Below are 26,798 nucleotides of genomic sequence, written 5' to 3'. Positions count from 1 at the left end.
ACAGGTTATCAATTACAACCGCATAAAGCAATTACGGCACAAGGATTTGCTGGGCACTGTGCAAATCGGAGTTTATGCAAGCATAATCTCAACTATTTACTCCCCAATGCTGTTTGTTTCTGTTCATTATACATAGGAAATAATATTGATGGATGTGCATTTCCATTTAGATTAGGGAAATTTTGTCCAACATCCAGATTTAATAAATTAACAGCGAATTATGCCAAATGTCTAGGTTGGAGGATAAAGATATATCTCTAATTTCTTAATTAAAAACTATATATATATATATTTTGTAAACAGCTACATATCTTTGTGCTTTCTTAAAAAATTATAATGGGACTAGTTCTTAAAATATGCATCTTGTTTAAAAGGTGCAACATCCTTTCTTTTGACTTTTCCCAACTATGGTAGAACGATGCCTCCGTATCTCCTGGAGGAAAAATGAGCTGGGAGAGCTAGCAAGAGGCTGTTCTCCTGCGCTGCACATCACCAGAATGGCTAACATCCCATCACTGCCTCACAGCCTTCTCCAAATCAAAACTTCCACCAACAGGATTTTTGCTCCATCATCGAGCAATGTATTTCCCAGTTACACGAGAGTTTGCCAAACACATCATTCCTAAGCATAGTTATCTTGGTGATTTTTTTATTTATTAACCCCCCCCACACACATTATTACCGAGTTGCTGTTGTTTGTATTGCTGTTGCTGGGAAAATAGCAAACCTCTCAGGGATAAAGAATTGATTAATGGAGCTCATTGGAGAAGCTGTACTTCACCGGCGTGGGTTGAAATGTTCTCATGGCACTTGAGATTCGAAAGTTAAAAGCAAGAATGTTCTGAATAAAAATATGGAAGCAAGATAAGAGCTGGATGCCTGATGTATATATGACTTTAGATAACGGAAGAGGATGTCTCTTGGAGCTCTGCCTTAGAATTTCTTAGCGTGTAATGGGAGACAAAAACTCAAGGATAGTCGTGTTAAATGAGAGTTGGACAAGTGTTGAGACAATTATTAGTTCCTGCAGGAGATGGAGGCTTTCTGAAAGGAAACTGCATTTTTCAATCTTTCAAGAATCACCTTCTCATCATAGTGGTATGGGAACTGCATGTTACAGTTCTCTGTGTCAAAATTTGTATGGTACCAAGTAATCCTGGTGCATGGGGGGGGGGGAGTGCGAGTAACCTGTGGCAATCTCCTTTTTGAGGCTAGGTTCCACCCCAACATACAGAAATATGGGTTGTTCACAAAAATGGCAGTAGAAATGGTATCACACCAGCTAATCCACTAGGATTGCACACCTTGCATAACGAATTATGCTACTGGTTTTGGGTGATCTTTTCCAAAGTGTTAACAGTGGAGACATGTCATGGATATACAATTTCAAATGCTTCAAACCCCTGTCTGGATATGTCGAGAACAATTTATTTACAACATTTAACTCAGATAAAAGATTTCTTTTTCCACTTTAAGCTTTCTCCGTGCAGTTTTATTTAAGGCGATGTTCCAGTTTGTGATTGCTCTAACTTCTTCCAGTTTCTTGATATAAAGTTTGAACGAAAATCCAAAGTCCTTCATGCAGTGGAAAACAACATACTAAAGCTACACTGCACTGTCCTTGTGGTTGACTGTCCTTCATATTATTTTGGTTTCTTCCATAGCTGCCAAAGTCTCTGAAATGAAACTGGGGGACTTTAGGGTCACATTTAAATACTGTGTGACTATATGCTGCTTCAACTTATTAGGACGCTATGCACGTTGTCATGGAAATACATGTTATTGTTTCCATTTCTCAGTGTTTTGAGCATGTATGCGTGTGTGTGACAGTTAAAATAAATTAAAGTAAATCAATGTGAGACAGACGCTAAGAAGGATGTTCTGCATCACTGCGAAACAGTTAGAAGGCAACAGTCCCTGATTTATCTGCTCATAGCTGAAGTGCCAGATTTTAGTACATCAGGTAGCTTGTCAGAACCAGGAATCTTCCATGGTCCTGGTGAGACAGTTGCCTTCCGGGCTGTCGTGTTCGTGCTACGTGTGCTAATGGAGTGGAGGTGTCCCTTCCGTGGGAACTCACTGAGCTTCCGTTCAGATTCCTTCTGGCTGTGATCCGTGTCACTTCCATGCGAGCTGCTGCTATTGCTACTGTATGTCTTTGTAGCACCAATGGAATCGAGCTTGACGTGTTCGGAAGCTGCAGCCAACTTCTTCCTTGTGACAGCTGTGGCACTGTGATCTTTTGCACCGAGCGATCCTCCTCTTTTGCTTTCCATCCACTTGGATCTCCCGGCCAGGTCATCATTGGTTCCTGCACACCCAAGATCTTGTACCGCAGCCTCGGCCATTGTGCTCAGTCCAACCGCCTTGCTTTCTGACGCCGGCCAGCCGCTTTCGCCAGCCTTACCCTTGCCTTCTGAGCTTCCTTTCCGAGAAGCCTCTTCGTGCTTTGACCTGTCTACCTTTTTAGGACTTGCAGACCTCTCTCTCTGCTCACCTACCCTTTTCTTTTTGTGGCCATTTGCTGAAAGCTCCTTTGGTTTTCTTACATCATGTTCCCTCTTGATATCCCATGTTGGCTCTGGGTTTATCTGGTGGGAAGGGTCAGAGGGTTGGGCTAGATGTGATGAAGATAATGGTGAGACAATGTCGTCAAGGGAAATAGTTACTTCCGGCAGACCTGGGGAGGTGGCAGAGGGAGAACTCCAGGAGTTTGGTTCGTCTGTTGCAACAAAAAGGAACAACAGTTATTCCCACTGCTCTTTCACTGAATCTGCATCACAATTCCTAGTAGTTAAATTTAAACTCTAGAGACATTTTTGCAGTCTCCTCTTTAGGTGAGAGGAGGTGGGGAACCAAGACAAATCATGTCAATGGAAACAGTGATCATTGACTTTGGAACATTGTGAACAGCTCTAAATGGGTCAGCGGGCTACACAAGACATGGGAATTGTGACTGGAATTCCCATCTCCTTTACCTGCTCACATGCTCTGCAGCTTTCTGGGGCACTTTGAGTTAGGGAACTGATTCAAGGAGCAAAGTGTAGACAGACCCTGCCTCCTTCCCTCAGTGCCATAAGCCTAATCCCATTTATCCCCCAAACCATTGTTCATGATTGCTCTTTCTAAAATAAAAAGAGGTTGAGAGCTCCAGTCAGGGAATTCCTACATCGTGTGTAGTTTGACCCTTACACACCTAGGGCTCAACTTTGCTATGAATAAAAACACCGGTAAAAATAGGCAGGATTAACCATTATGCTATGCACCCTACAGAATGGAGATAAATTCACACTGGAGCGCTATCTATTTTGTATTTCACTGAAAGCACCGTCCTTACTCTTCTAAAATAATCACAGCTCATAATGGCTTGTTAATGTTCTTGCTGCCATTATGGATTGCTCTGCAGATCCTGTGACCATTTTGTGGCCACTTCAAATTTTACACATGTCACACAAAGAAAGCACTTCTATATATGAAAAAAGACTGATTTAGCTGAATACAGACTATGTTAGTTGAAGCTAGTTCACATCGAAACCACTCAAACTTATGTCACGGCTAACTTGCCCCATTTATCTAAATTGGTCTGAAGACCAACTAACTTCGATTGGATCTAACACACTGGCTGTGGTGTTATGGGCAGGTGTTGTGATTTTCTGTAATTAAACAATTTATTTTGTTAAGGTTGCAATTTTTTGCACCCTTACGTGGAAGTAAGCTTCATTGGACACAATGATATGTATTTCCAAATAAACATGGATGCCACTGTGTTGTAAAAGGCCAAAAACTTGCAAGCAAACAAAAAAGCAAGGAGCCACATTTCCAAATGTGTGCATTCAAGAATACGTCTCATTAACCTAATATGGACATAGTGAGGTATGTTCCTGAATTCACACATTCTGAGTTGTGGCTCCTTGTTTCTGCAGCTGTTACGGACAGATGTGAGACAAAATGACACATCAGTGGAATATAGTGGGAAAATCTTTGCCAATCCACTAAAAAAAATAAGATGAACTGAACTGGGGTGCGTGGGTTTTGTGAACATTCTTGTACCGATAGATTTGGTGATTTGGTTATGCCCAAAAAGATGTAAAAATGCTCCCGGGGGGAAATGGGAGACACCTTTATTACCTTTGCTGTGCTGGATTGTGCAATGGTAATGAACTTACTACAGATGGCAAAAGAGAGAGCAACGTTCCATGGGGGAATAAGAGAGTGCATCTGAATATAGGTACATCCTACACATCAGAGCACACCTAATAAAAAGTGTGATTGAATGCCCATTGCAATGAGCAATAAGCAAAAGTCAATTTAGAGCAGTGCTTCACAGTATGTCTAGTCACTTGTTACCTGTGTGAGTAAAAAGATGTTTTTGCCTTTAGGCCCATTGGTTGGAGGCTCCTTTGGGCTTTCCACATGCTCAAGGCAAACACCTGCAGTGAGGCCCCTCTTGCGCACTCCCTGTTCAGTCTAGAACCTGGCAAAATCTGAGTTACATCTTCATCCAGCTTCCCTGATGTCACCATGCAGTCAAATCTGAATAGCGCTGTGATGACATAACAGTCACCACATGATCCTGATGGGCTGGATGAACATATAAGTTTGCTAGCGAAGTAGCAGGGGATCAGGGAAACAATGTTTTCAAAAATAGGTGTGAAAACAGCACAAAGTGGAAAACAGAGTTTACTTGTGGGTAGGAATGGGAGGGTGAAATTTGACTCAGTTCATACCTTAGAGCAAACCCACAAAATCCACATGTTTCTTTTGAAGCAAGACATGAAACAAAACACAGTCATCATTCAAATTTACACTTTTTTTGAATTTTGCAGTGCAGTTCTTCAGCCCAGTAATCTGTACAAATATGCATATGCTATGGTAAAGTATGCATAAAATGCATTCTATTACAGAAAATTGCTTTGCAAAACCTGTATCCTAGAATAAATCCTATGACTGGATACAAAATTGGATCCAAGTTGGATACAAAAACGTGTGTCTTAAAAGAAATTCACACTAAAAAGCTGGTGAGTTTTCATAAGGACATGGTTTGTTTTTTAATAGCAAACTGATATGGGAATGTAGAGAACTGAACTTTAGATTAGAAAAACAAGAAACAGAGAGAAACTGAGATGGACAGAGTCATGCATTCCCTACTCAGGGGGTAGTTTTCACATCCCTTGAAAGCATACAGCTTGCCTTCAAAATGTTTGAAGGCGAAAATTCAACAGAGCTCTATTTAAAAACATCCATCTTCATAAAGGCAGTTAACAAACAACTCCATTAATCTGCCTCTCCAAATCATTATTGAAGAAGGGGAAGGGAAAACTCCACACCAGTTGCAGCTCTAATCAGTATCTACTGATCCAAGGCTGTATCAAATTATCGTTCACATATAAATAATTATCAGGCACAAACTCAGCTTCATGAATTATATCCATGTGCAGAGCTATCTAACAGATTTGAATCCCTTCCGCTTCATATTATACTCAGTAACAAGCCCCAAGGGGCTTAGACTCCAACATTTTACAGTGAGAAGATGACAGGGAGGAGAACAAGGGGAATATGAGCAGATACTTCTACTCTGCTTGGCACATGGGAATACAATGGATGGTTTGCACGTTGCACTAAGTCAAACCATTGCTATGTGTGAATGTGTGAGCATGTGGCCGCTTGGCTGCTGTACCTTACTGAGCTAAACTACGGCTTCGTTTAGCATGTTGCCCTCAAATCCTGTCTGCCTGAGACCCAGGTGAAAATTCTCTTGATCTGATGACCTGCCTGTGAACCTATGACTGACACGTCTTCCTCTTTCTCTAGCTGAGGGTACACAGGAAATTATTACCACCTTTGCTGTTTTTTATCATCATCATCACCACTGTTACCTGTGTTGTTTTGGGGATGGGGAATTCAAAATCTCTAGGGTGTATCATAGGCCATTAAGATCAAGTGATTTGCTGCTCAGAAGGAAAACCTTTAAAGAGCTCTGCTCAAAACATAATGGCTCATTTGGAATTGTTCAACCATTACTAAGATGATTGCTTTTCATAACATATCTAAACATGAAAAATGCACAATTTTACGCTTTAGAGCCATTGGATTAATGATTTTTCTCTTTCTGTGCTTACAGGAAAATTCTGGGGACATTTGGTAGTATTTCTGAGGTTTTTATTCTTAAACACTTTGCACAGACATAAATGAAATAGGGTATCTTTTCCTTCACAGCTCCTGCAATCCTATCAAACATCAGATGAATGTTTTAGTGTTTCTGACTAGAAGTACAGAAACTGTGACATGGTGAACAACAATTTGTTTCTATGGGCTGGAACTTGGAGGGTTTCTTATATTGCTGAGTTGACATTGTGAATAATTGGACACTGCTGCTTATTTATGTATTATATATTGCTCATTATTATGAATTGTATTTATATAACTGACTGTTTTAATTTGGTATATTTTATGAAAATTATATTAGGAATGTATAGTACATTGTTTATTAAGTTTAAAACACCCTATGGTCTTGAGAAAGATATATAAATGTCTTAATAAATAAACAAATACTTTAAATCTTCTCTCCAGGGCATTAAGAGTGGCCTGTCTGTTTCATTGAGACTTTTGTCTAGTAAGGCAGTGACATGTTGAGATGTCACAAAGGGAGAATCACACCTAAGTGGGGATTTGAATCTACATTTCTTAGAGCTAAACCCTAAGTTCTAACCCCAGGACCTCACGGCTTCTATAGTTCGCAGGCATGAGATTGAAAACATTTAATAACTTTGGATCATCTACGCTGGGCAATCCCCTGAGACAAATCTATCCAGGAATGCAGTGTAAGGTCACAATTTGGATGAAGTTACAGGGGTGAGAAGTTCTAGCTTAGACATCCATGGAATTCATGTCATGGACAAAATCATAGGGAACTAATATTTAGCTCCTGCCCTTTTCTGTTCTCCCTAATACAGTTATGGAATCCCAGATCTTTCATCTACCAGGTAGCAGTGGCCAAAATGGATATTATTATTATTGGTATTATTTAATATTTACGTTTTCTAAGGTAGGTTCCAATTATTGCAGACTGGAGTTGAGGTCAAGAGAGAATTGCCTACCTAAGATCAGGGACAGACTTTGGTAATATAGTGACCTGAGGGAGGACATCAGTTGGTGAACTCCCCTACATAATTCTTATTTTCACAATAATTCCTTTTTTATTTATCATTATTTTGCGCCCCCTCGGCTCAGCGCTCTGTGTGGGAGAACCACCCACACTGCCCTAAATGTGGTGCTGCTAATGAACAAGCTGAGGAGAGATTTCAACCACAGAATTCCTGATTTATAGCTCATGCTCTTAGCCCCAGCTCTACATCAGCCTCTAAGCATGTCCCAGAATGCTCTGTCTATGCAATTGCCAGAAAGGCGGTGGATTTTACTCTTTACTGCGGATGCAGCTAGTAAAGACCACAATGCTAAGGTTGGGATGGTGTCACATATCACAAAGAATTTGTTTCATTTCAGCCTTTTGGCTTGAAATCTCAGCACACCAGCTATTCTTGTAACTAGGGTTTCCTGCAACCTTTGCTCAGTCAGATCTTTGAGTCACAACCGGCTTTGTTTTGCTGCTTCCACATCACAGCCCTGGAAGACGTTACTTTAAAAAAAGCCCGTAAAAAGATATATTACAAGCTTGCTTTGCTGATGGCCTGGGAAACACTTAGCAGACTTTGTTCAATTAAGAACAAGCAACAAAAAGTCACTCCAGCCCCAAGTCCTTCCATCATGATTTAAGATATTGCTTAGTTCAACTTCTCTCTTCTTTGTCTCTCCACGGCTGATCCTGTTGTTCACACAGCCTCCCTGGGTCTGAGTCTCTCCAGAAGGAGAGCAGCTACCAGGCCTGTGGGGAGGGCAAGGCGAGGGCAGCCAGGTACTCTTGCCCATGCTGCTTTTTGGTTTGAATTTATGGCTTTCTTCTAACGAGACTCCTGCCCTGGGCCTCAGACAACCTCTGCAAGGGCCTGGCAGCCACGACGCCCATGTTGCACATGCATTAAAATAACAGCTCAAACACCTCTAACTCTCTGATCCTGAACAGGGATGTTACTGAGCACTGCAATTACAGGAAGCCCCCCCCCTCCATTGCGAACTATACGTGCACAATACACGCATCACGCCAAACCCGGAAGTGACCTGGAAACATCATAAAGATGTCACTGAAACATCACTAGGAGGGAGGAACGGGGGCAGAACAGGGTGTTTGCAGGCTTTTTCAATGCGTTTCAATTATACACGATTTCACCAACATGTGTGGTGCCTCAGAATGTAACCAGGGGGCTCTCTGTGGTTTGCCTTCAGCTGCTTTGCATACCTCCGTGCACTGTTTGTAGTGAAATTAAATATGAACCAATAAATGCTTTTTACTAGTCAAGTAAATAGTCCCAATACACACTATTATTATAAGCTTATGAAGATATGAAGGGAGCCAGTATTCATTTTCATTTTTCTGTTTCTATTTATCTCTTTTCATTTACTTTTAAAGAAACTATTTAGCTCCTTATTAAATCCCTTTTGCCTAACTGCACAAAAACTGATTTCACACTGCACACATGTATTGACACTGAATAAAATGTGCCTAGCTGCACATTAGAATAAACCCTGTTCCTTCTTGACATCTTTACACTTTTTTTTCCTGTTTGAGAAAGGTGAGAGCCGTAATAGACAATGGAAACTCTTTGCTGAGAGAGTGCTCTATGGTCCTTAAGTTGTCTTTATTCAAAGAGACCGCCGATTCCCTTTTTGCGACCCACATTTTTGAAATGACAGCTCAAACACTACAGTCTCTAGAAAAATCCTTGATGCTCCACATACATTGTAAATATTATGTTGGAAAGCAAAAGACTAGCTTCACAAGGAATGAAGATAAATGTTCTACAAAAAACCCTATCACAGTGAGGGCAAATGAACGATCCAACCAGCATATCCATGAGATGGATACCAATGGATCAAGAGGCAGCCCCCTTTTCAAAACTCATTTCAGCTGCAGGTGGAATTGATTCTAATGGAACAAGAACATTCTAAAAAGTAGTGAGACTTGTTTTCCACATTAGTTTTTTTTATTGAACAGCAACTTTACACACTCAGAAACAGGAAAAGATATGCTTTTGGGTCTCATTATCTGAAAGATGATGATAGATAAGAAAGAAAATAATTGCAGAATTAGCATGAAACCTCTATTGAACTTTTCCTTTTATTTTCCTCACAGTTATTCCCCTTAAGTTCTAATTTGTGAATCATGACAAAAGAATGAAGTATTATGATTTTTCAACACCATCTTCAACCCCTTACAACATGCACATACCAGTTCTTCCACATCTACCTCTCCTGAACTTTAACCTGCCCCCGTTCCAGCGCTCTTGATGCAGGCAAGATTGTTGACCACATGCTTCCATTAGCGACCTGGGGTGCATCAGAAGTGTGGAGGAGGGAATTAGGTTGACGTGTCCACTTCTAAGCAAGCCTGATGCTGCCAAAATTGCTGTAATCTATTCCCGCATCCAGTGTGGGGAAAGGAAGAGCAGCTTTCCAGGACCAGGCAGGCTGCATGGAGAGGGGTCAAAGTTTCATGCATGTGCTCCAGTACACCACACATTTTGAGCTTTGCCACCCCAATTTCTCGCATTAATGCTTTGACATCTTTAAAGTAACTAGAAAGGCAACTTTCCTATTAATAATTTCCTTTCCTTCTGCAGATGAACTCCATCTGGGGAGGAAGAAGTCCTGCCAGAATATAGCTTATGCAGAGCAGGAATAGAGCCGCAAAAACTATTTCACAAGGTGCTGTGGAATTTGAAATTATAATGAGTTTTGGATTAGTTTTTATTACTCTAATTAAGCTAGAGTCAGTCATAAGATGGGTCCATAAATAATGTAATAAAGGGGGTAACTTTAATTAATTAGTAAATGGGCTATATATTATATACGCGGAATAATTTAGGAGTTAGGTAGTGCACAATTTATTAGCCACCGTCCTGAAGGCATAAGCGCCTTTATGCTGATTGCTTTCTGTGCCCTTACGTAAGCCCACTGTTAATGACCAAGGCAAGTGTTCTCCCTCCCTCCCTGCCCCTTCTGCCCTGCTCAGGAGGAGTCAGGAGGGCTGTGCTTGCAGGGAAGGAGCCTCTACTCTGGGCTTCCTTGGCCTCTCCTAGGATCGCTCTGTCTGCATATTTAGCAATGCAACCAATAAGCAGTTTAACATTTCCAGAGCTTCACGGATAACACTCCTGAACTTATCAAGTAAACAACAGTTAACAACAGTTAATAGATAGGAAAACCTGAAAAACTAGGTGTGAACCTATGTTTGATGTAATACTCTACTGAAAGAGTGCTCCCCTTTCTTTTTTTACCGGCCTCTTATTCTATAATTTCCTGCCAAGGCTTTGAACAATGTTGGCTTGAAGGCCTGTCACTCTTCCTCAGCCTATTTCTTTTCTGCTCAGATAGCTCTTCGTATTCCCTTGTCTTTCCTACTGGTATGCCAGATCAAATGCTTTCAGATTTCAGCTTCTGTCTATTTGTTCTGTCATAAATGCTTTTGTGGGATGAAGGACCTTATCCTCTTTCCAAAAATGACCAGAGCTGACATGGTGTTTTCCCCTTCTTCTTACAACCAGGCATAGCAGTAATGTGCCATGCTAAAAGTTTGTGAGGTTACTGATCTTCCAAGCCAGCAATTTCTGGGAACTAGTTTAGATGCTTCTGCTTTTGAGATCTACAAAAATAATTCCCACACAGTAGTATAGGCTGCGTTTTTCTGTCCGTGGAGACAGAGGAGCCCTACAGTGTGCTCTTGTATATTTCTCCTCTGTCTTCCATCTTCTTCTGTGTCCAGTTGACTGCTTGGACACTGCAACACCGCAACACCTTGGAGTTGAGACTTTCCTATGCCTTTCTGGCAGCCTGTTTGTCCAGCAGATCCTGGCCCATAGGCTGCTCACAGGGCAGAGGACTTCTCAGATCAAATCCCATGACACAGACCCAACGTCAGGCTTGCAGATCTTGTGATCCAACCACAGACAAATCAAAGTCCACCAGCCTTGTATTGGGGGCTTGTCAATAGTGCCTCTGCTCCCGCTTTTGAGGTTCTCAAGGGACAGCAAAGAACAAAACAAAACAAGACTTTTCCCCAAGCCCTTCCTGGTGGTGGGCTGCCCGACATGGTTGATGGATTTATTGGGCTTGGTGGGGTCATAACATTATGCAGGTCTAATCTGAAGGCACTTTTCCCAAGTGCCTATTGTAAGAGAGACCCTCCAAGGGAACACTTTCAAAACAATCCCTTTACAAAAGGGGAAGGGGAGATGATAAATTCCAATTATCCCAATAAATAGTTTATCAAACTGTGGGGCTTCTTATAATCCTTTTATACAAGAACATTTCCATGTAGCGCCATCTTTTATCTTCCTATTTAGCCCCTTCGATGTTCATTTCCCATTGACTTTAAACACCAAATCTAAAGAAATCCACTACACATACTTTACAATTCAGGTATGTTTTGTCTCCAGACTGCCAGCTACCACCTACAGTATTTATTAAATCCTTCAATAGCTGTTCACCCAGAGGCAGAAGACGGCAAGAACATTTTGGATATCATGTTTGAAATGAAGGCTGCAGAACAATGTTATTAACGACTAGTTTGATCCATTTAATTAATCTCTTCTTTTCCACACCATGGGTTTTTGAAATTGGTAGAAATGAAGAGTATGGCTACTGGGAACGATATATTAATATGAATGAACTATCTTAGCACAGTCAAGGTTGTCACAAGAAAGCTGGTGCCAGAAGCCAGAATAACTATGGGGGCAAGTCCGTCTGAGCACATAACACCAATCCTGGTATAACTGCACTGGCTATCAATCAGATTCTAGGCCCAATTAAAAGTGATGGTTTTGACATACAAACCTTATGCAGCCCAGCAGCCCAATATCTCAGCTCAATACATTTACATGCGGGGACTGCCTCCCCCCCCCATAAATGAACTTGGACCTTGCATTCCTCATTTGAGGCACTTCTCCATGTGCCCTCTGTGAGGGAGGTGCAGAAAGCAGCAACAGGAGAATGGTGGTTCCCTGTTTATGGAATGCTCTCCCCGATGCCATCACTATCTGCTTTTTTGGTGCCCGGCAAAAACATTATTATCCTTTGGACCTTAATTTTCTGCTTATCTTTTGGTGGTATGACCAACCCAAAAAAACACGCACACATGGAAGGGGTAATATCTCTGGTTGGGGACACGTTGCGCTCCTTTGGGGCCTCCTAGAAGCTGTCAGCAAATGACAGTGGCCACACCCTGGGAACAGCTCCAACTGGCTGGCTAAACCCAGTGACCGCAGCCCATGGGTCTCAAACTCTTGGTGAGTTAGGTTACTTCTGCTGCATGTGAAGACAAGCTCTGGCGGATTGGGTGGACGAAACCAAGAGTGGGTCCAATGGTCAGGAAGGTGGCTTCTGTATGTGTTGTAGAGGGAAATGAGGGGCAGGTGGGGGCTCATCAGCCTGGGAAGGTAGCCCATCTAGAAGAAGAAAAACTCTGATCCTAAACCTCCGCTGCCCTGCAGGATATCTTCGGGACAAGAAATGGCGGAGCAGGAAACCCTACAGAAATCTGGAGTCGAGTCCCAAAGATGGTTGGTTGGTGCCTTGCATGCCTCCTTCCGGCAACTCCTGCAGCCAAGCTGGTGCCAAATGTGCTGTTCTCCTTTCCATTGGAGCACATCAGCAAGGCTGAGATTTGAGTCTTGTCATTTGAGCAGCCCAGGAGCTCTATACACACTGCCCAGGCTTGTTCTGGTAATGCTGTGGTTTGACTTCACCCCAAGAGGTACACTCCATTGTCTTTTGAGACAGACAGATGCCAACACCACACACACACACACACACACACACACACACACACACACACACAATGCTAAGTTGTTTTGTCCTTGTTTTTAATGTTAATTTCTGTAAGCCGCTTTGAGTTTCACTTTTCTGGGGGAAAGTGATTAAAAATTATCTTCCTCTATGTGGTATTCATTGAGCATTCCATGCTATTGGCCTTTTCTTTCATAAACAAGAATGAATGGCAGACCCTGACATCACCACCGAATGTCTAGAATTCTTGTGTATGTAGCTATTATGCTTCATTAACTTCAGTTTACTGTGTGGCTGTATCTTTTAGTTAGAAGAATATTCAGAGGTTTTAGCACTGTGATTTATGCCACCTGACTGAGTGCAGACTGGTCAAAAAACTTACAATATTGCACACTGCTCCACGATTCATTATTTGCTTCTATCAACAAAGGGACATGCCCCAAGGATGCATGCAGTTAAAATTAGATGCGCTCTCACTTTTTTCGGGTTCTGACTGCTGCAATTTGTAGTGCAGAGCCACGCACACTTTATGCATACTGATGAAACAGAAATGCTGATTGTTTTATTCATTGGCGTCTTGTTCCCCTCAAGGGACTAAAGTGCTGCCTTAGAAGTCTTCTGGCCTGGTTAAGAGCTGCTCAGCTTCCGAGGTGAAACTGCACCAGATACTTTCAGGCCATTGTCATTTAGCGAAGAGTCTTTGTTCTGAGGGTGGACTTTCTCCAACTGCAGGGTAGTGGCTGTTCCTCTCCTGGCAAAATATTACAAGCCACAACAATGGCAGCGCTTGCAGCAACACTGCCAACCCCAACTAAAGAAAGATGCTTGCAATGGGAGGAGATGGGTATTCTCTTATTCATTTAAAGCACCCAACTGCTGCTTTTCCACACAGGGTCACAAAAACAACAAAACTATTTTAAAAAGGAAACTAGCAATTATAAACAAACCTTCCATAACTGCCTCCTCCCTAGTCAGCCACAGTTTACAAAGAAAAGCAGCAAGAAAACAATTCATTCCAAAGTTTATATGCTAAATGCAAATAAAAATATATTTTCAAACCACTTAGAAGAGTAAAAAAGGGAAAAGGGGAAAAAAGGTGTCCGCTATGAATGAGAGTGGAGAGAAAGTGGTTCAGTTTGCATTTTAAAGAGAACCTACCTAATTTGCACTTCCCAAAATTTAAATATACAGATTTATAGGAAGCTACCCTTCAAACTTCATGCTTCTCTGAATTTGGTAATGCAGTCCTCCAACAAAATAATGTGTACAAAAATGCATATATCAGGACAAATTGTGTATAAAAATGCATTATAAATAGGTAAAAATGTGTACATTTAGGCAAAACTGCATACAAAATCATGTAGATCAGAAGAAGCACTAATATTCTGCCAATATGAGAACTTAAAAATTAAGGCAAATTAAGATGGAGACTGGAAGCATGAGAAACTGAGAGAAACCAAAATGGATAGATTCATCCTTCTCTGACGTCCAACAGCCATTAGTGTCTCTCCTTCCAGAGGTAAAGAATTCCACAGCCTTGTTGGTAAAACAGAGATGGTTGAGAGTAGAAGACAGACTCCCCCTTTGCATTTTAAAGCCATGCAAAAGACCCAGCTTCAAACAGCCCCTCAGCCATGGAGATCAAGAGCTGTTCAGTAGCTGACCCCATGTTCCATCTAACCTACCTGATTTTGTCTGGAATAAATGAGCTATGAAATATAAAACCCTTTTAAACTGACAAATGCTACAGAAATTATAAACAAACGTGCTTAGCGTGATGCGTCTGCCTATATACAGCGGCAGCTGCCAATAATCTGTTTGTGTCTTCAAAGCATGAAGCGACAATTGGCCTCGAGTGCAAATCCCAAAAGTTCATTTTGGAATCTTTTATTTTATTTAGTTTTTAAGGCCATGATACAAGGTCTGGATCCCTGTGTGTACATGGGGATCTACTGTGTGTAGAACTTTACATATGCCTGACCTCAAAGGAACAGATCACATGGTCAAAAGCCAGGTCATGTTTCTATGCACGTCCAATTTTGAACAGCCAATTTTGAAGCTCCTGAAATCGTGAGAATTGCCATGAAGCGCAGTCACACGCTACTGGCACATGTAATATATTTCTACATTTAATCTTGTACTCAGGAAGAGGCTTGCACAGAAAAACAAGCCAAATCTGAAAATGGGTCTAAGATACCGTATTTTTCACTCCATTGGACGCAGTTTTTCCCCTCCAAAAATTGAGGGGAAATGTGTGTGCGTCCTATGGAGCGAATGCAGGCTTGTGCCATAGCCGTGCACAACCCCTCCGGCAGGGAGAGGCTGCACGGGGCTAAAGAGGAAGCCAAAACAGTGAGCAGGATCCATTCCCTCCCCCCCCCAAAAAAAACCTGGGTGCACCCTATGGTCCAGTACGCTCTATGGTGCGAAAAATACAGTACATAACAAAGAGGAAGTCTTATGCAGTCGCAGCAAGCGCTTGGGAGCAAAGTGATTATCCCTCACCTTTCCTGCTGCAACCATCCCTTTAAATCTTTGTTAAGGTCTATTTTATTCAGGGCCCAAGGCTGGGCAGATTGAGTCCTCATGTTTTAATGTCCTTGCATCTGGGAATGTGGTATGGTTATGTGCTATGAAAGAGCCTCCAACAAGTTCTAACCTAACAGAACCATCTATAGCACAACTGTGAAATTCATGCCCACATTTCTGCTAGGGCTGTGAATAGCTGTGTTTGCACATAATGCAAAGATAAACCATGGCTTAGTGGGACTTGCTTGCTCCCAGGGAGGAGATCTCATCCACTTTGCATCTCGCTAGTGCATATGGTGCAATTGCCTCATTTTGAGAGGGGCACCCCAGATTTACAGAAGCCACCCCAACTTCCGATGCCAATCCCAGATGTCCTGTTTTAGCTCTCTCCGCCTCCGTGGCCTCCACCACTGCCGCTGCCACCTCTGCCATAATTCCAGAAGGCGGTACCACAATAGCCCGGGAACCAGAAGACGTGTGTTTTTGGTGCCACGCTCTCCTATTCCTCTGGTGTTGCATCCTGACGTACGTGTATGGGGGGGCAGTGGGTGACGGTGCTGGATAAGGGCGTCCGGTGGTGAGATGGGGGGGCGGGGACAGCAGTGGTGGCGTGTAAAGGTGTCCGGGGCAGGATGGTGTGGAGGCAGCAGCAGGGGGGAGGTCATGTCCCAATTTGCCCTCCCAGAATGTTGGATGGGCATGCTAGTTCTTTTAGCTCAGTGTGCCTATTAGCAGTCCATATTGTGCAGATGGAACTATATTTGAGAAAAAGAACAAGCACAATTTGACATTAAAACAAATAAAAATGCAACAAACAAACAAGCAAACATGTAAATTCATCAGACCCTCCACCAGAGACCTCAGTGCAGCCATATTTGGAAGGAAAATTTCTGTTGGACATACAGAACCTGAGTCTCATCAGAGAAGACGGCAGGGTATAAATATACAACAACAACAACTTAGGGGAGCAGAACTTATTCAAGTATGTGACCATGTGAAACAGAATCTAATTAAGGCTTTTTCTGACATTCTAAAAGCTATGAGAATAATTTCTGACTGCCTTTTACCAGATATTCTCAAATGCATTGTTCACCGAGGAGGTAATAGCCCTTTTAGAAACCGAAGAAGACTTTAGTGTAAACAACCCATTAACTGATTTCTCTGACTTGTGGCCTACAGTTCCAGTCCAGCATCTGGTGAAGTAGGGTAATTGCTCACGGAAGCTCATGCTCTATTGATAAAAACGGTGCTGTGGGAGGAATTTCAAAACACTCCAACGCAGAGGAAAGAGTAATTACATCTGTGATTGCAATGCCAGTCCCAAGAAATTAAATGGTTCAAAGTGGTCCAGATGACGGAGTCAGCTTCTTTGATTGAGCTAATTGTGGTAAAGAAGGAAGCTTTGTGGTTATGTGGGCACCTTCTTCAGATGAGAAAAGCAGGATACACACCCTCTAAATGTTCAGATAGACCTCAACCATAACAAGGCCCTCAGATTAGTTAGAGCTCCACTCTGTAAAGGTACTTAGCATAATGGTTAATCCAGCCTGTATGCTTGATGAAGGGCGTGAGGAGAGGTAGACCTCCTTTTCTTGGCGCACACACAAAAAAAGATGTTAAGAGAACCATGATCACAGAGGAAGTTACGTTGCAATGATTTGGCCTTGCAAAAACTTGTGAATAGGTTATATTATTTTGACATGCGTTTGTCATGGTAACTGTAATAATTTACTGGAGATTGGAAAATAAACATACATTTATGGCACCAAACAGAGTTTATTTCCATTCATTCTGAACCATTTGCTGTGCTGTTTTAAACAGGTAAAACAAATCAGACTGCAATCAGAAATCTTTTCACTCTTGATCTTGAATGGTTTCTGGATTGCAGCCATGCAAGTGGACTTTGTTATCAAGAGTGGTGTATTATTATTATTTTAAGCATAAGAGTTGATAATCGTTTCTAATGAGTTTGAAAATAATTTTCGTCAGCACAATTCAGCAGATATAGTTGTCTGACTAAATTAATGGGACTTGCACATTTACAGTACTTTTCCATGTATAAGACTATTTTTTTTTACTCTAAAATAATGTTCAGAATCTGGGCTTGTCTTATACATGGATAGTATCTCCCCCCATTTTCTTAAATTGGAGTCGCCCAAAATCTTATACATGGGGGCATCTTATAGACGGAAAAATATGGTAATTTTGCACTTTAGTTTTCACCATTTAAAAAAAGTTAATAATGAAGTCAAGAATTCACAGAGTTTGAAATGATCTTTTTGCACAGTAAATATGAATTGTGCTTATTTTCCATTGAAATAAATGGAGCTTAAGCTTTTAATTGTGCACAACTAATTCTGTTGGATTGACCTCAATACCTTCACGTTATGAAGTGATTATTTCGGATGTTGCCCAAGTTTTGTACACAGATACTGACTACGTAGCTGGAACTTAAAAATGTTATGAATAAACTGCCAATCCTTAAACTAAATAAATTGCAATGCTGTGCCATTTCTTTAAAGTACATTTCCACAATTTGGTTTTGGCTAGGGAGCTGAACTCCGAAACCCCCGTTTCTTTGTGGGATGCTCTGATGAGCATGGAAATGAGTGATGGAATAGAGAATATTTTGGCTCCACGCTTTTTGTATGCGTGAATTCAAAGCTAGGCACATCCGAAAGCCATCAGTGTTAGCTATTCAAGAACAGGAAAAATTCATTCTGAAAAACTTGGGTAGACTGAAAAATTCACCCAAGCAGAAAGTGCTTTATTTTGACCTCTTAATTAAAGGATGAAAGTGAGCTTGCACACACCCCAGTATATTGTTCTGCCAACACCCTGTCAAACTACATTTCAAATGAACTGCATAAACGAAACACTGTAGAATACAGTGCTTAGAACGATAATGGACTACTATATTTTGTATGTTGTCCTGTCTTTCATGAAAGATTCATGCCTTTTGTTTTATGATGGGGAAACTCGATCAGCACAAGCCACTTGTAGGCTCCTCATTATTTTCTATGGGAAATTAAAGACTGCACTCCTATACTCAGTCCTGCTGAACTGAATGGGATTTACTCCCAAATATGCATGAATAGGAGTGCAGCCTTAACTCTGTCAGCTAGAGTTCATCAGGTTTTATTAAGGTTTCTCACCTTTTCACTGTAAAGGTGAGAGATGAGCAATGAAAGTGACCTACTGGGAAAAGATTTTTTTAAAAGGTATTTCTTAGTTTATACAAAAGCATCTTGCATTCTTTTTATGAAAGCAGTGAAGGTTCCATCATGATTCTAAACATGAGATGCATCATGGGAGTTGTATTACATATAAGAAGTACTACACTGGACATCAGCAAAGCATGACAAAATGATACAAACATTTTAGGTATGGGGAAGTAGAGAGAAATTTGAGCAAAAAAGAGCCAATTGGGGCAATCTAAGTTAGGTTGCAATCCTCTCTACGTGCGCATGAGTGACTTATCACTGAGTAAACATGCATAGGATTGGACCACAAGACTCCTAAGAGACTTAGAAGGGGGTGAAATTTACATAGTCCTAAATTGTATCCCCACACAAACACTGCTTGCGGAAGGCAGCTTATGTTCATTTGAAAATTAATTGTGCTTTGGGATGTAATGCCAAACTATGCTTTACTTTAGTAAACTAAGAGCCTTAGGGAGCCTTATTTTTCATGAACTGTGGGAACTCTGGCTAGTTTGAACCAGCCAGAGGTCCTCCAAGTCTGGATGTAATGAGAAACATTATATATGTGTTATATGTGAACCCAAGGCTCTCTGCTGCTTATGCATCTAACACTAAACCATGCTTTAGCACGAGTGTCCTCACTGTGGCATGCGCAGGTGCAATGCCACTCCTGAAGGCCTTCCCAATGCCCGTGAAGCCTTTGTGCTCCCATTTCGCTAGGGGTTACCACCACCTGCTCATAGGGAGTGAGAAATGAACTATCTCAGCCTTGGAAATTACAGAGTTGAGAGAAGAAGGGGAAACAGTGTCTCTCTTTCCCACTTCCTTCCTCAACTATCTAGTTTTCTAAGTTGCGATCTGCATTCAAGCAGAAAGCAAGGTGATGGGGAGACAGAGAAAAAAGATATTTGGGGGCGGGGACCAAATGGGAGAGGTGGAGGAAGAGGAGTGGGGTAACCCAAAAGGTAAGAGCCAAAGTATGTGTGCTTACTATTTTCCTCCTCCTCCTCTGTTTTTTTTTGGGGGGGAATCAATATTTGTTTTTGGTTTCCCCCTTCTATCTGGGTTGGGGAGAAATCTGTGCTTGGTGGCCACCCTACTTTCTGGGATTTGAGTTTTCTCCCTCTACCACGTGTCTCTCCCAATCTCAAAGAAACCCATGCACAGAATGTGCAAGTGAGGGGTAGGCCCAACAATTTGTTTCTGTGCATGCCTTCTGTGCGGCAGCCATTTTGTGACTGGCAAAGCCATTGTGGCAGCAATTTTATGGTGGCGCCCAGAGCCCTTTTTGAAAATTCCAAATGTGTCAATGAAGCTATATGTATATGCTAACTATACATAGGATTGCCACCTTAGGATGTTGTTGAGATTCCCTTGCATTCTTTATGAACTTTATGAGTACAGTGGTGCCTCGCAAGACGAAATTAATCCGTTCTGTGAGGCTCTTCATATAGCGGTTTTTTCGTCTTGCGAAGCAAGCCCATTGACAGTTTAGCAGATTAGCGCTATTAGCGGCTTTTAGCGATCAGCTGTTAAGCGGCTTATCAGCGGATCAGCTGATAAGCGGCTTAGCAGCTTAGGAAAAGGGGGGGAAAGGGGGAAAAACCCGTATTTTCATCTTGTGAAGCAAGCCCATAGGGAAATTCGTTTTGCGAAGCGCCTCCAAAATGGAAAACCCTTTCGTCTGGCGGGTTTTCCATCTTGCAAGGCGTTCGTCTTGCAGGGCACCACTGTATATATGAAATCCTGAAATACAGGGATGTTGGGGAAATAACAGGGTTAAAGAAAGCCCTATCTATTGAATCAAAATATATGTCCAAGGCTTTGTGTTAAAAATATGTACTTTGATCTTGCTTTAAAAAATATTTTCAATTTCAAGGAGATTGTAGAATTAACAGAGGCACCAAACAAGTTAAGTTGTAAGAGAAAACTTGTCAAAGACTCAGTTAAAACAATTCTGTAAAATGAAAGCATATTAGAGAACAATAAATATGCATGCAGAGTTTACACACCGTGTCTTTAGGGTGGCCCAATAAGTAGAAATAAGGGGAGCCATGCTTGTCACTTTTCATGCACATGGAGAGGCTGGAAGATACCATTCCTAAAGGAAGGGGAGGAACAGCCTAGGACCAATCATTAGAATTAACAGAACCAGTGACATCAAGACATATTATTATTATTATTTATTATTATTATCATTGCAAAGAATTCTTAGCTTATTAGAACAGCTGAGCAGGTTGCTTACAAGTAACAGCCAATTTATTTTTTCTAATAAAAGTCAGACAAAGAGGCATGCAGGCGGTTAATATTAGTGAAAGAATGAAGTATTCTACAGACATATTTGAGAAGCAGGTCCTAAAGAAATATGAGATAAATCTTGAGGCGATTTATAAAACCATCCTAAATCAGAACAAATTTAAAGTGTGAAGGAAACCCAAAACTGACTTGAGATTAGGTGGGACTGATGGACCTATTTCTGAGCTACATTAATGACTGCGTTCGATCCCTCCAGTGTGCACACAAAGGGGAAGGATGCATTGAATGCCACTTATTGCGCATAATCCAGTGCTAATACATCTCCTGCTTAACCTGTCAGCTCTCATCTCCTCTGTAGAGACCTAACGATCAAGACATGCCATTTCTGCCCAAAATTTCTTTGGAGCTGTCACTCTGGAGAGGAGAGAAAGAACTGTACAAGCTAGCAGAGAATGTGCCGCTTCAGCCTCCTCTTCGGGGCCATGACTGGTGTTATGTACTGAAGTTCTCACCCTGGGCCAGCAGGGTATACTGTAGATAGTTATTCAAATGAAGGATCGAAAGTGACGTTCAGTGATTGGATAGTTTTAGAAAGTTGCTACAGTAACGTTGTACTGGAGATCTATATAAGCAGGCTGACTGAGCCCTTCAGTTCTGTTCTGGCCTCTGAATAAAGAAGAGCTGTTTGAAGAATCGCTGTGTTGTCTGATATGTTCACCCACAACTTAACAACTGGCAGGCTGCACCTGTGTACCAAGGAGGAGAAGGGCAGTTCCTACGAAAAACCCCTATAGCATCAAGGCTTACTTGTATGGGCTATTTTTTAAATTGAAAATCAGGCCTGCTGTTTGGGGCTAATTCATAAATCCACCTAGGTTGGGGTGGTGGTCAGAAGCAATTTTGCTCAGAGATTTGCATGCCAACTGCTCTCATCCCCAGGTGTGTTAGGTATTTGGACTGTTACAATATGCTTGATGTGGAGCTACTTTTAAAGACTAGGGACTTTTGGCTGGTTCAGAAAGCTGTAGCCAGTCTGTTGACCGAGACCAATTACAGGAAGTCTCTTTGGAACTTCCTCCCTAAGAACACCCAGTCCCCTTGTTGATGGCTGGACAGGTAAAAACCTTCTTTATTTAAGCAGCCATTTGGCCTTGTGAGTGGATTTGTTGTTCTCTGCTGCTGTGTTTTAATCTGTATTTTTAATTTAACATTTTAAAACTGGCAACCTTTTTAAAATTCTCTTGTTAACTCACACTGGTTTTTATATGGCTTCACTATATTACTGCTTATTATTTTATGTGGGCTGGTTATTTTCTGCTGTTGTTTGCTGCCTTGGGCATTCTTTCATAAAAGGTTGAGTGTAAATGCGATATCTAATACAGTATAGGCAGACCTCATTTTTATTGCCTTTGCTTTATTGCACTTCACAGATATTGCGCCTTATGAGGACATGGGTGCAGCTGTAAACAGCCACCCACCACCCTTTTCTGGCCATGGAAGAGGTCATGGCTTGGTCTGGAGCCAGGGTTTTCCCCTTCCACCCCTGCAGCCAGGGGGGCCCTGTCTTAATAGACCACAGTAGCTCCAAACATAACTTTTATATGCAGTGAGAAACAAAACAAAAAAGTGACTCAGTTTAATGTGATATTTGCTTTATTGTGGTGGTCTAGAGCTGACCACCTGTATGCCAGTGTATCGTCTATACTCTGCCTTGTTATTAACCCCCACCACTAAACTGGGGACAAGTAGAAGGTAAGAACTCCCCCTCCCAAAACGATTCAGTAATGAAAACACCACCATGAGCAACAGCACCAACAACAATTCAAAATAAATATACAGACCAAAAAATAAATAAATAGTGCAACATTAATATGAGAGTGTGTGAGTTGGATGAGGCTTTTGGTGGAATTTTTAAAAATCAATCTATGACTCCTGTACTCAGAGGAAGTCTGAGTAAGGGCCTGCTATGGATGTGCTTTGGGAGACATGGTGGGTGGGGGCTGTTTCTGGAAGGCAATGTGGGTTCGGACAGGCCTGCATGACTTCCGATTCACCAAGCAGAATGGAGCCTCTGACAAGCTTCACCAACCTCTGAGTTGCGTTGCCTGCCCACAGGCTGCAAAAACACCAAAACCGTGAAGCCACCTGGCAGCCAGAGTGAGCAAGGAGCCTTTTGCTTGGTGATTCACAAGCAGCTGTGCAGGCAGGATTAAAGTCAGGGGACATGGAAGTGGACAGGAGGAAGGATGGGGGTTTAAACTGCTAGCCAGCGCTGATGGGAGCTATAGCCCAAACATCTAGAGGGCACCAGTTTGAGGAAGACCGGCCTAGGCATTAGCAAGAAATATAGGGGCGGGAGGAGAAGAGAGTTTATCTGTATCGTTACTGCAACTGTTTCTGAATGTAGAAAAGTTGAAAAAGCAGGTTATTTTGCAATGACCTCCAGCAGCCATGTTGGGCTAGTAGCCATGACACTTTTATAAACATGTGAGTCCCAGCACCTCTTTCTTCTACCAAATTCCCCTATGTATGTGTTTGTGTGTTGTGATTATTTAATCAGCTAGATGTCTTGAGTTTCCCTGGAAAGTGGGATATATTTTTAAGAATAAATATGACAATGTTTTTAATTGCTCCCTGCCTGTTTTGATTTAAACACGCTACAAAATTTACATGCCCTTTTTGGTGGACACTGAACAGCAGCACTTTATTTTTCGAGTATAAAGCTAAAAATACATTAGTTGTTGGCCCTGGATACTATTTCTAATTCCTGATCAAGCCTAAGAGCCTTTAATTAGGGCATTTTGCACTGCAGTGCATCTCAGAAACCTCCACATTAGCTGGAAAATTGAACTACCTTCTGAAAAACAAGATAAGGACTCAGCCACAGAAGTCAGCTACCAAAATGAAATGAAATTTTGGGAGGCTGAAATTGAATCTGGGAAGATGCCACGTTGAATTCTAAGTGCGTTTATGCAAACTGGGAGGCAGGCAGCCATTTCAAAGTTAAACAAATGAAGGAAGGTAGCTAATAATCAGCCCGATTCAGCTTGTACTGAACGGATCGTTTTTCTGTGAGCTGCCATCTTCTGTTTTGTTTTAGAGCTAAGGGCCAGCTCACACACTGACGTAGAGGGCATTTCTTTATTTAACATTTTAAAGCTGCTTTCCTGGGCAGACCTATCTGAAACCAGATTACAATATTAAACTTCCCCACAATTAGTAAGCAAAAATATACTATTAATAAACAATCCTGTAAAATCAAAACAGTATCACCTTTTAGGCAGTAAAGCAATCTCATGTGTGGAGTTATACTGGAATCTTGTGTGAACTTGCCACCAGGTATGTGGCAATGCCTACCAACTGTGATGTGGGCAGCTTCTGCAGACATCTATATAGATGCACACTCAACTGACTGAATGAATTACATGAATTGGGTATAGACACATATATGGCAAGCCTGCCGCTTCATGTATTTTAAAGATGTCTTGCCATTCGCCTAGTTATTTGCTTTGAAGCCATTTGTTATAATGTTGATCCCCCCCCCAACTCAGAGAAGAGTGTTCATTCTCCCTTGTGAAGATTTTGGTTCCTCTAGCCATTATTATCCTCAATAAACAGGTTTTGAGATATGAGGTAGATATGCAACATCCATTTTCCTTAAGCTATTAGCCGGTGCATCCTTCTGTGAAGGCAACTCCACTGCCAGAGCATTAATCAAAACTTTTCCTCCCGTAGAGATATCCTGATCAAATCCATGAATGACTGGGCATGATCAGGCTACATTTGGGATTTTCTGTTCCCAACTCCTCTGGATTAGTAACAGAATCTTTTATTTCTTTCTACCCAAATACTGCATTCCCAGAGACAACATGGAGATTACATTCTTTGTACTATGTTTGCATAATTAGTCCCTCTCAGCCTATAATCTCCAGTGAATTTTACAGCAAAATCTTAAGGAAATGCACATGCAATTCTACTTCCTTTACGGAAAGTGCTGCCAGGCTCTAGTTAACTGGGTGGTAGTAAAAATGGAGTTGTTTAGAAGTGTAGCTAAATATCTCCCCAACTGAGGATTCATTTGGATCTAAGCTGCTTCCCAGAATGCCCCCAACACTTCCCAGAATGCCCTTTTGGGCTCTTCCCATGTCAGAGCTTTGACTGGACCAAGGCTTTGAAGGAGCTGGCAGAATTGGGGAGGAAGGCTCCGCCACTGGAACTGTATCTTTAAAGCTGGAGGGGTAGAACTGATCTATTCCATGGCCCACAGGGCAAAATCCCAGGGACACAGTCCTTACAGTCCAACCCTCCAGGTACCCTGACTCCACCTTTCAAACCTGGGACTTGGAACTGAGGACTAGTGACATCTAGAATGCTTAGCAAAGCCTCCCATGAGCTGTGAAGCTCTGGACCCCTGCCTAGTTCCTCTGGCTAGGCAGCTCTTGCATTTTTCCATGGATACAGAAACAAAACAAGGCTGGGCAATCTTAACGATATGTTATGCATGTTTATACTTTTTTATAACTGGTATTGTGTTCCTGTTTTCTAGCCTATTAGGTTCCCCAAACAGATTGCAATTTCCCCACAAAATTGTAAACAAACAGTTAAAAGCTCATTAAAACCACTACTATGAAAACATTTTTAACCTTCCCTCCACTGCACACAAATGAAACTGATCAAAAAGCAGCAAAATTGGCAACTAATTCAAAACAGACATCAATAGAAAAAGAAAATGCACACTCTGGAAATCTCTTTTGATGATAGTATTCACAAATGTTTGTTATTTCGATTAGCAATTGAATTATGTACTTCTCCCCAACAAGTTTAGGCAGCGTGTATATGAGAGAGCTACCTGAAAATCATTGATGAAACTCTCCTTGTAAGTTTATAGCATCTCTTCCCCTGTCAAGCATTGCATCTAATGGGTCTTTTGGGCCCCTGTGTAGCTGGGAATAATGCAATTCTACCTCTGCTGCTGGTAGGTATCTACAAAAGGCATACAGCGATTTAACTAAGCATTATGGCATGTACTTCCAGAGGGACGTGGTACTGATTTGACACATTTGCAATTGACACATAGCACTGAACAGATGCAATTTCCAAGACAAAAGAACCACAGATTGATACTAATAAAAATGAAAACCCACCATATTCTGGGACCTGCCCGGTTCCACGTTTCAGTAGCAACCGCACTCTCCTGCCGCCAGATTTGATTAGTTCTATTGCTCTGGCGTGTGTCATGTCCCTTGTGCTTTCCCCATTTATTTCAATTATTTGATCCCCCACCTGCCAGACAAAAAAAAAAGGGTGCCAAGTTAGAGGAAGGGAAATGAAGCATTTAATGTTGAAAACACATAAACATACAGTGTCATTCACATATCATTCGTTTAATGCATTTAGATGTACTAGATACCTTAACATATTTTTTCCTCCTGCCTTGAATTAAAGATGAAGGTAACATTAACCTCAGTCATATCCTAGGGTCTCTCTCCTCCCTGACCCATAAGCCACATTTAGTTCAGACCGTAACTTGTACAGATGCTCAGGACCTAAGAAACAGAACTGTAGTAATGGGTAATGATAGAGTTTAACAAGAACCATTTTGCTGCATATCCTGAGCAGCTGGGGAATTCTGAAGGTCCTCAGTCCTGGGAACAGGATGGGCCTGTTCAGAGCTGCTCTCATACACTATGCCAGTGGGCCAAAGTAGTCTGAAACTGAAGGCTGCCATGTAATTTTAGGCTTTCACATTTCCCAGAAGATATGTGTCAGGGAACTGCCATCGGAGCCAGAGGCAGAGGCAAGGCTCCCAAGCGATGGGAGAGAGGCAGCTCATCGGCTGGGGAAGGAAATCAGCGTAACACCAGGGATAAAGGGGGGCAGATGGGGGAATCGGCGAGGGGGCTCCAGGACTCC

At 41.8% G+C, this 26,798-nt stretch overlaps 1 protein-coding gene and 1 long non-coding RNA gene across 17 annotated transcripts in view; one reads left to right on the top strand and one right to left on the bottom strand.

The window, feature by feature from the left end:
* Positions 1 to 1,412: 1,412 nt before the first annotated feature.
* The window catches only part of MAGI2 (membrane associated guanylate kinase, WW and PDZ domain containing 2), a 598,965-nt gene continuing 573,579 nt past the window's right edge, over positions 1,413 to 26,798 (bottom strand). For 14 of the 16 annotated variants that reach the window (XM_081927620.1, XM_081927618.1, XM_081927609.1 and 11 more), the window contains 2 exons: positions 26,030 to 26,168; positions 1,413 to 2,722 (listed from right to left, as the gene is read on the bottom strand). In XM_081927620.1, coding sequence (XP_081783746.1) covers positions 1,923 to 2,722; positions 26,030 to 26,168 — 939 coding nt within the window. In that variant the 3' untranslated portion in view covers positions 1,413 to 1,922. Of the gene's footprint in view, positions 2,723 to 20,641; positions 20,753 to 26,029; positions 26,169 to 26,798 lie in introns of all 16 variants that reach the window. The other 2 variants (XM_081927613.1, XM_081927614.1) reach the window with 2 other exon arrangements.
* LOC309379087 overlaps positions 20,764 to 26,798 on the top strand; it is a 74,589-nt gene continuing 68,554 nt past the window's right edge. Inside the window, exon 1 of the long non-coding RNA XR_014172360.1 lies at positions 20,764 to 21,411. This is a non-coding gene — a long non-coding RNA (uncharacterized lncRNA). The remainder of the gene's footprint in view (positions 21,412 to 26,798) is intronic.

The sequence above is a fragment of the Podarcis melisellensis genome, assembly GCF_964234715.1.
Source record: "Podarcis melisellensis genome assembly, chromosome: 10".
In the NCBI taxonomy this organism is placed as follows: domain Eukaryota; kingdom Metazoa; phylum Chordata; class Lepidosauria; order Squamata; family Lacertidae; genus Podarcis; species Podarcis melisellensis.
Note: the sequence above shows the minus strand (reverse complement) of the source record. Positions and strands in the feature narration are given on the sequence as shown.